Here is a 10,563-nt window from a genome sequence, read left to right on the forward strand (position 1 = left end):
CATTTAGCAGGCTGTCAGATTACCCTGGATATTACACTACACGGAGGAGTGAGTGCACAGGTCAAAGGAAGCAGAAGAAATAGCCATTCAGTTGTTGTGCCTGGGTGAACAGGGAAAGGAGAAGTAAATTCAGTGTGGAGTGGTGCTGTGGGGGAAGGCGGGAAGGAAGGGAGAGGCTGGTTCTGTGAGAAAGATGATGTTTTGTATTTAAGGGAAGAACAGGACAACTAAGTATGTATGTCCTGCAGGCAAGAGACTGGAAATGAAAAGAAAGGTCTGGACTGGAGTTTAAAACAAGGACAATCTCCAGGGAATTTGTTGAGAGAAAAGAAGGCAACTTGCCTAAGCCAGTTAATGGAGGGGGGTTGGGTGGGGGGAGAAGGGGAGAGACGGTAGGAGAAAGCAGACAGCAATCACTCTGGGAATAAAAAAAGATATGCACAGAGTGAATGATGATATGGTAGTGCTCCCCCTCTCCTGTGGGAGAAAAGACAGGCTGTTCGGAACCGTTAAGTAATTCACAGAGGTGCATGAGAATCAGAACCAAGAAGATTATTCACTTTGAAGAGTGGGAAGATATTGGTATTTCTGAAAGTGAAGTTGCAGGGAGCAGTGGGGAGGGAAGCCAGAATTCAAGTGCTTTTAAGTGAAAGCATGGAAGAAGAGAGAGAATGAACTACAGAAATAAGTTTAGCAGTTTAAAAGGGAGAAAATCACAAAACAGAAACAGCAGAGGCAGGAAGGTAGAGAGGAGAGAATGGGAGAAGAGATTAGTGATAACTTGAAGTAGAATGTTAGGTATAACTGTACCCAAAATGAGAAGTGACGGAACCACTCCATGTGAATAACACAACATGATGAGACAGACTCTCTCATTTTACCTTGGGTGTAGCCAGTAAATGTCAAGTATCCGCATGTAGCAAAGAGAATACTGATAAATACAGAAGCCAAGGTGGACACGTGGATGATGCGAGACCACTTAGCTACCGTGGGGTCTTCCAAAGAACCGTAAACTAAGAAGCAGTTATGGTGGCAAATAAATGCTGAAAACAAAAACAAAAGCAAAAACAAAACAAAAAAAGAGCATCATTAAAGCAAACACTAAGGTTTTCTTTTTCTTCTGAAAAGTCGGAGATGTATACAACTTTGGAATGCTACTGAAGTTCAAATACATTAATTTACTAGCTATGTCAGAAAATAACTTTTCTAACAGCTTTAAGAACAAGAAATTTCACTTCACTTCACTGTATTTAGGCTTATGTAGTCTCTTCATGTCACTCTTGATAAAAACCAGGCCTATCCAACTTTTCTCTCGTATTTTCCATTTCCTACTGGCCTCCCAGTTTTAAGGGAAATCTAAACAACACTATATTTCCAGTCCATGGCTTCATTTCCAATCTGGGATATAACAGAGTAGCTTTAGACATCTGGCCAATTTGTAATACTTTGTGTGCAAGGTTTTGAAGAAGCACATAACACTTGCTAGATTTTCAAGTTAAGAAATAAGATGACTTTAATGAGTTTTCTGCATGAGGAAGAGTCTTGTCCAAATTAAATCAAATTTTAGTGATGAGGGAGAAGAATTTGAGCCTAATTTTATGTTGGCACAAACTAGATCATATGCTGCTAATAGGAAGTCTAAAACTTAGGACATCTGCTCTCCAGACACAAATATGAAACTTTTTCATTATACAGAAGACCCCATATTGAGAAAGGGCCTTTGAAACCATATACTCACCGAATGACATAACACCAACAGCCTGAATGGCGTTGGGCTTTGCAAATACCCAGGCATCTTCTGTTCTTGGTCTAGAAGACAAATCAGGTATTTAATGAATGATCAAACATAAGCCTAAGCATGTCAGAGAACACAAAATGGTGTCACACTAAAAACTGAGTCAGAAATTAATAAGGGGCTCCCATTAATCATCCTTAATTGTAAATAATTTCTCAGGAACCTGAATGTAATGGTAACCTCGGTCCTCTAAAATGCATGTCAAATGCTTGGAAAGACTATTTTTACATATGTAAAATATCCACTGACTACTTAACTTTGTGACTTTACTTACTCATCAACTTAACAAGAAACATTGATGCACTCATCATTTAAGAGACTCACTGAAGGAAATACAGAAATTAATAATGCAATGTTCTTCTCAGCCAATACTTCCCTTCATTAGCCTTTAACTCATTCTCCAGGCTCATCCTACCCAAGGGAAATTCATAGTTGGCACTACAGTTTACTGAAGAAGGTGGACATGGACTAATATTAATTGAGGATGTACTTAACTGTATTCTGGGAACTATGCTATGATATCTCAATCTCCGTAATAACACTTAAGAGTTAAAGAGTCATTAAATGGTGACATTAAAGAGTCATTAATGGTGACATTAAAGAGTCACCATTTAATACATTAGGAAAGTGAAGCTCTGGGTGGTGGTATAACTTGTCAAGCTTCCACAGATAGTAAGTGAAGAAGTTGAGATTTGCTGCCCATCTCTTTCATACTGAACTGTGAGTGGCCTCAAATTCTCACGTGTGGAAATTTTTTTTATTTTTTTTAATTATGACTTCTTCTATTTATTTATTTAAATGTTTTTTATTTATTTCTGAGAGAGAGAGAGAAAGAGAGACAGCATGAGCAGGGGAGGGGCAGAGAGAAAGGGAAACACAGAATCCGAAGCAGGCTCCAGGCTCTGAGCTGTCAGCACAGAGCCTGACGCAGGGCTCAAACCCACGAACCGTGAGATCATGACCTGAGCCGAAGTTGGACGCTTAACCGACTGAGCCACCCAGGCGCCCCAACGTGTGGAAATTCTTCTTAAAGATGTTTTTGAAATATATGAACTTTAAATTACCTAAAAATCCTATTTCTTGGCATAATTAAAATATTTGCCAGTCTGTCTATTGGCAGAGGTTGGTCCCCCTGGCTAACATATCCCTGAGTAATGGTGAAAAGCCTACGTTCCAAGGTCAGATAGCTGCAGTTAGTCTTCTGGTCCCTTCTACCTATTAGTTGTGTGACCTTAGGCAAGTTATTAACCTTTCTGTGTTTCAGCTTTGATAGGATAATAGTAGTAATTAATCCACTGAATTATTGTGTGAATTAACTGAGATAAAATATGTAAGTGTTCTGGAAGAGAGCCTTACATAGAGTAAATGTTCAGTAAGTGATAACTAGTATTCTCAGCTTATTATTGTTATTCATTGTCACTTAATAAAATGTAGGCAAAATGTTAAAAGATGTCCAGCTTCCGTGAAAATGAAAGGCTGGAGTGAAATCCAGAAGAATACATTAGGACAGAAGAGGGGAAAAGAGGAAGGAGGATCATAGAAAGCATAAAGGCAATAGGTGTAAACACACATAGTTCATAAGCTTGGTATTCATTCTCTATGTAAAATAGGTACACACAAAAAAGTCTCATTTGCTTTGTCAAAGTTAGTGGGATTTATGCATTATACAAATTTCCCCCCATATGTGAAATTAGCAGTTACACCAAAGAACTAGCTGGCCTACAAGGGAGGCCTTGTGCTGTTACAGAGCTTCTGAGATTCCCAGTTTTTTGACTGGGAGCTGCTGCCACCTGCTGCCTCCACTATTCTTACTGCAGTGAACATTAACTGGGAACAGTGTACCTGTTAAATTCCAGTGTAAACATGGAAAAGTACATAGTTCGTCCATGGCTTTAAAAAAGCATATAGAAAAGCAGCATTAAAAATTACAGAAACCTGGGGGTGCCTGCGTGGCTCAGTTGGTTATGCATCCAACTTCAGCTCAGGTCATAATCTCGCGGTTCTCGAGTTTGAGTCCTGCATCAGGCTCTGTGCTGACAGCTCAGAGCCTGGAGCCTGCCTCAGATTCTAAGTCTTCCTCCCTCTGCCCCTTCCCTGCCCATGCTCTGTCTCTCTATCTCTCTAAAAAAATAAACACTAAATTTAAAAAAAAAATCACAGAAACTTGGAAGATTTTAAACTTTTTAATATGTTTTAAAATATCTACCTTCTCTGTTATTGTATTTGTACATGGATAATCCAACTCATTTTTCCCCTCAGGACAGATTATAGTGGTGTTCTACTTTTTAATTCTTTTATTGGTAATAAACAGGTAGGAATTTGATTTTCATTCTTCTTCTCCGCTTAAGTTTTAAAAATCTTTCCTGGTTCATATGTTTCACTGAATATATTCCTAGATAAGATAGAGTATGAAACAGTATAAAGAGATAATTTTGAATTTTTGTATTCAGCTTAATGATGTTGATTTTATAAGAGGAAAATACCCAAAAAAAGATGTTACTGATAGCAAAGCATGCGTGCCCAAATCTAGGTAAAGAGAAAGAAAGAGACATTAATTATAGCTTTCCAATGTTTTATAAAAGAGCTCAAAATTAGTTCCAGAATCAACTAGCTATACACACATGTATGCACAAGTGAGAGGCAGGGAGGTGGAGAGAAAGTTTTTTGGTATATTTTGAGATTTCTGAAAACTTGATACCCATCGTGGCTGAGAAAATGAAATTATAAACTGTTCTGATTTTAGACTAGAGATGCTGAAATACAACATTGAAATGCAACAATCAATGTATCAGAAAAATTCCTGAGTAGGCAGAGTTTTTCTAATAAATGCAAGGGTTGTTCAATAACAGAAAAATCTAGTAATGTAATTCATCTCATCAACAGATTAATGGAGGAAAAAGCTTATGAGCATTTCGAAATATGTAGGAAAGCCAACAATCCAGTATTTTACTTGAAAAATATGCCAAGCAATTTTTTTTTACCATAGTGGTTATATATATATATATTTTATAAACATACTAATCAAAACCAGGTATTACTGTCAACATATAAATGCATATACAAGTATAAAAGCATAAATAGGAATGATTTAAACCAACTTAAGAAAAATAGCTATCTCTGGGGAGAGAGAAATGAATTGACTTTTAAATATGATAGTCTATTGTTGGCAAATATTGAAAGTAAATACAGAAAATTATTTCAAAAATATCTAGCCCACTTACCTGCTTCATGAACTTTATATGATTACATAATATTTTATGCATAAAACCTTTCTGAATCTGAACCTAATTTTAACCTTAAATTTCCACAAATATTCTACAACTAAAACTACATTCTTCTTGTTTTCCAATCACTTATTCAATTCATTCAATTTTCAACAAATATTTGTTGGCCACTACTGATGTAGCAATGACTGTTATAAATCACTGGGGATCGTGCAGAAAAAAAGATAAAAGAAAGAAGTCAACTATCTTGGTCTATATTCTATATCATAATTTAGGACAGCAGTATATAATAGTGGTTTCTGTGATGATGGAAATATACTAGATCTGTGCTTTCCAATATTGTTACCATTAACCACATGTGGCTATTGAGCCTTTGAAATTATGGCTAGTATGACAGAGGAATTCATTTTCAATTTTATTTAACTTTATCTAATTTAAATGAATAGCCGCATGTGGCTAGTTGCTACCGTATTGGACAATACAGATCTGAAAGAAGTCATATAGATAACTTTTTCCCAGAGACCTAATTATATTCTAATATCTAAAAGAGTTAAAGAAGTTACCTAAAGAGGTTTAATTTTTTCCTATAGTGTAGCTTATGTTGTAAATTTCAGCTGTTATTTACCACTTGAATTTTCTGAAAGGCAAGTAGAAGAATGGAAGAGTTGAATATAACAATAAATAGAAAGAGTACTTTGTTAATTTATGAAGAATCATGGATACCACAGAATCTTCAAAATAAAGCAAAAAAAAAAACCCCACAACAAATAAATAAATAAATAAATTGAATTGTTATCATGAATACCATCATAGCAGAAAAGATATGGTACATTGTAGTCATGCTGAAATACTATAAAATATGAATCAATGAAGGGAAATTTATTTTATTATAAAGTGATTAAATTATAGGATAAATTTTTCTTTTTAAAATTTTAAAGTATAATTCACAATGAATTAATTACCTACAAGCTGGGAATGGCTTTCAAATGATCATTCAAATCCAAACATATTAATTAACATACAACTCTTGTGGAATATTTATTTTGTACAGAAGGAGGCCAGTCTTCTTCTGAAGAAATCCCCAAATAAGAACTACTCTCCAATTCCTCTTTGTTTTAGATTCTTCTATTGCTACTGTTGAAGTTTATTTCCCTGAGGAACTGAAACCAACTGCATTCACTGGTGTGTGTCTAGAGTTTGCAATGGAAGCCAATAGTTCTGAAATTAGTCCACGAAGGTCGATAGCATCTCTTCAGCAAGTGTTATTGTTACCTGCTAATGAATGGACTAGCTTTTTTACCTCTACTTGGCTCCTATCTGCTTCTTTTATTTACTGTGATTATTTTCTGGCTACAGACCAAACTGTGGTAAATACCAATAAAGGACAACTAAAACAATAATGAACTTAATTTCCTCTATGAAGGACAACCTTATTCACAACTGAGAAAAACCATATGGAATACAGAAAGCTGTAATGGAAAAAAATACAGCCTTTCAGGTCAGACAGGTTTGGATTTAAATCTTAGCATTATGACATACTAGCAGGGTGCCTTGGGGCAGATTAGTTAATGACACTGGTCTCCATTTGCTCTGAACAGACACAATATTAATAATTCGGTTTACATATCTGGCACAGGATTAAATAAGAAAATGAATAAGTGTGTTAAATAGTGGACAATCAGTGTTGGATGAGACCTCCTCACGTTTTCTCTTCCCTTATGTTATCATTAAGGTAACAATGCATGTCTTAGACTGGCTGTAAGAACCTGAAAGTACATGAAATGCAATCTTCATCATGGTATTCATAGTTCTTGAGGACCTTGAGGAAGTTGAGCTATTTTATTTAAAATAAATGAATGATTAATCTTGAGAATAGACACATATGCTACCAAATGGGCAGCCATTTGGTTGATAAGATGAAAAAGATGAAATGGTTCATTTACACTTTGGATATTCACCAAAATATTCAGTATTCTATCCCATATACTGATTTTCCGCACAACTGGGTCTGTCAAATTGGTGCAACTTCCAGCTGTCTAGGGCCATTTTAGACAATCTTGGGGTATGTGGAGCTGCTCACCTCACTCCAGGGTTTATATCTTAGCCCAACCATCAGTCTCCCCAGCTGAGCTGGAGCTCTGTGTTGATACGATAAATTTTGCTACAGTGGTGTGGAGACTACCACCAATGGAAGATAATTAAACGTTTGAATAAAAGAGGGCATTCATTAAATCTGAAGATACTTGACATCTAAGATGAACAGAGAGGCAAACTGCCTGATTATTTAATCACTGGATAATATCTTAGACTAATAGTTTAAAAGAAAAAAAAACAGTTTAAAATTAACCTTTTGCATTTTAAAGTTTCTATCTATACACACACGCACGCATGAACACATACACAGACTAAGGATTATTCTTATTATCTTTTGTTATATAATTTCAAATTATAGAAAGGTTTTATTCTATCTGTATTGCTCAAAGTTCTTCCTTTTGTATTTTACAAAAAATTCTTCCTTTTGTATTGTATTGGCATAGATAAAATAGAAGTACAGTGACATTTAAGTTTATTTTTTGAACACTTACCACTACCTTCTCAGAGACAGTCAGAGGCTACCTACCTGAACAGGAAACAAGAGTTTCACTTTGCAGAATTACTTGGGGGACCTGCATTTTGTTTTAATAAGGTGAAATAGCCTTACACATATTATAAACTCTTGAGGCATGTGTGTGTGCATGTGTGTGTGTGTTTAATAGTTTTTGGAAGCAACAGGAAATAGATCACTCACAATTTTTACCATACTGAAGACACAGTAACTTTCATTGATTGCATAAATGACAGGCAGCAATAATCAATTCCCAATTTTGGGTGCTAAAGAAATACCCAGCAAAACAAGATAAAATTTTAGTTTAGTAATTGTTTTTCACAGCTATCTCTTCCCAAAGCCCTAAATTAAGTGCCAATACATATGGTAGTTGTTCTTTCTTTTATTTCATAATCTCTTGATCAAGTAATAGCATAATAGCGGCTGTAAACTACCAGATAGGGAAGGGGATTAGATGACTCAGTGATTGGGTAAATTTTGAGATAGAAGTTTGTAACCATCCCCTGCCTATCCACCTGTACAGTAAGGTCTACTCCCTTCATGGCACCGATGCAAGCCCCACAAAAAAGGAAATATACCTTCTTTCTCTCCTCAGACCTTCTGAAAATGATATTAAAGGAATTTAAAATGGGAATACATTCATGGGGAAGGGGATAATGGAAAAGAGACATCATTGGAGAAGACATTTTGGGAACACAAAAGCAGATGCTTACGTGGTTAACTGCTGAGAATGGAAAAAGTAACAACCTCAGAGAAAGAGCTGCTGATGAAAAAGAGCTTATTCCTTTTGCAAAACTCATATGTGTGTGTGTGTGTGTAAGACTCAGAGACAACAGAAAACTATGTGGATGCGCTGGAAAATGGAGAAAATGAAGAAAAATGAAAGATATGAGATCCTGGATATAAGGCATCTAGCACAAAAAAGAGGCTGACAGAGGGGCAGCCAACAGAAATCAGTCTATTCAGAAAGGAGCAAGGGGGTAGAAGCTAGAAGACTTTGGGTAGGAGGTCTCCAAGAAAAATAAATAAATAAAATCAGCAGATTATCTAACAAGTTTCAGCATTTGAAGAAGGAGTAATAAAAATGATCAAAATCAAAAGCTAAACTAGGAGAAAATATTTGCAAAAGACACATCTCATGAAATACTGTTATCCAAAACACACAAAGACCACTTAAAACTCAATAATAAGTACACAAACAATCCAATTGAAAATGGGCCATAGAGCTTAACAGATACCTCACCAATATGTATGTATATATATATATACATATATTTACATAATGTAAATTACCAATTTGAATATGAAGATATGTGTATGTTCATATACAGATGGTAAATAAGTATATGAAAAGATGCACTACATCACATATCATCAAGGAAATGCACATTAAAACAACAATAATGAGACACCATTACACACTCATCAGAATGGCCAAAACCTAGAACACTGACAACACCAAATGCTGGTGAGGCTGTGGAGCAATAGGGACTCATTCATTGCTGGAGGGGATGCAAAATCATACAGCCACTTTGGAAGACAGCTTGATGGTTTCTTATAAAACTAATATACTCTAACCACACAATCCAGCAATTTTGCTACTTGTTATTTACCCAAATGATTTGAAAACTTCTGCTCACACAAAAACCTGCACCTGCTGTTTGTACCAGCTTTATTCATAACTGCCACAACTTGGAAGCAACCAAGACGTCCTTCAGTAGGTGAGCAGATAAATTGTGGAACATCCAAACAATAGAATATTACTCAGTGCTGAAAAGAAATGAGCGACCAAGCCATGAAAAGACATGGGGAAATCTAAAATGCATATTGCTAAGTGAAAGAAGCCACTCTGAAAAGGCTATATACATATTGTATGACTCTAACTATATTTCATTACAGAAAAGGCCAAACTATGGAGACAGAAAAAAGATCAGTGGTTGGTTGGTGTTGGAAGGTTGGGGGAAGAGGTGAATAGGCAGAGTGCAGAGGATGTGGGGTGCAGTGAAAATACTCTGCATGATAACTGAGGGCTACATGAGCTTATACATGTGTACAAACCCACAGAATGTACAACACCAAAAGTGACCTCTGATAGGGACTGTAGGCCTTGATGATTATGATGTACTAATCTGGATGCATCAATTATAACCAACGTACTACTCTGGTGGAGGATGTGGACAAAGGGACAGGCTACACATGGGTGTGGTGAGTGGGATTATATCTCCATGTATTTGGATATGGTTAAAAGGAAAAATAATTTGAGAGAGATAAATCTTCATCTACTATACGAGAAAACAGAATCCAGAAATAACAGTTACAAGCACATTATGCCGAGGTAAAGATACAGATGAAATAGAAAAGGATTCGGGGGTGCCTGGGTGGCTTAGTCGGTTAGGCGTCAGACTTTCGCCTAGGTCATGATCTAGCGGTTCGTGGGTTCGAGCCCAAATCGGGCTCTGTGCTGACTGCCAGCTCAGAGCCTGGAGCCTGTTTCAGAGTCTGTCACTTCCTCTCTCTCTGACCCTCCCCTGCTCACGCTGTCTCTCTCTCTCTCTCTCCAAGAAAAAAAAAAAGAAATAGAAAAGATTCAGCAAAAGGTTTCTCTATTTCATTAAAAGCCATCTGTAATATTTGATTTTGTAAGAATATGTGAATGTATTATTTTGAGAAACAATAAACCCAAATAAAAGCAATACTGGGAAGAAGCAGGAACCTATAAAATGTCTTACAAAGTTTCAAATGGATCACGGCAGCATAATGGAGGCTTACCAAAAGGTTCAGATAATTTAAGGCATAATGCTTCAAATGTTTTAATATATTTTACTATTAACACAAATAGAGACTGGCTTATAGCAATTTGCAACCTTGGTACAGCAAATTACTTCCAAAACAATGGCTGCTTCTCTTACTCAAAAAAAAAAAAAAAAAAAAAAAAAAAA

The 10,563-nt window shown here is 36.1% G+C and overlaps 1 protein-coding gene across 1 annotated transcript in view; it reads right to left on the bottom strand.

Moving 5' to 3' along the window:
• The window catches only part of SLC38A11 (solute carrier family 38 member 11), a 51,107-nt gene that overhangs the window by 15,328 nt on the left and 25,216 nt on the right, over nt 1-10,563 (bottom strand). Inside the window, exons 7-8 of the mRNA XM_077756768.1 lie at nt 1,739-1,809; nt 882-1,043 (exon numbers count right to left, since the gene is read on the bottom strand). Coding sequence (XP_077612894.1) covers nt 882-1,043; nt 1,739-1,809 — 233 coding nt within the window. The remainder of the gene's footprint in view (nt 1-881; nt 1,044-1,738; nt 1,810-10,563) is intronic.

The sequence above is a fragment of the Crocuta crocuta genome, unplaced genomic scaffold (assembly GCF_008692635.1).
Source record: "Crocuta crocuta isolate KB4526 unplaced genomic scaffold, BGI_CrCroc_1.0 scaffold359, whole genome shotgun sequence".
NCBI classification, from domain to species: Eukaryota; Metazoa; Chordata; class Mammalia; order Carnivora; family Hyaenidae; genus Crocuta; species Crocuta crocuta.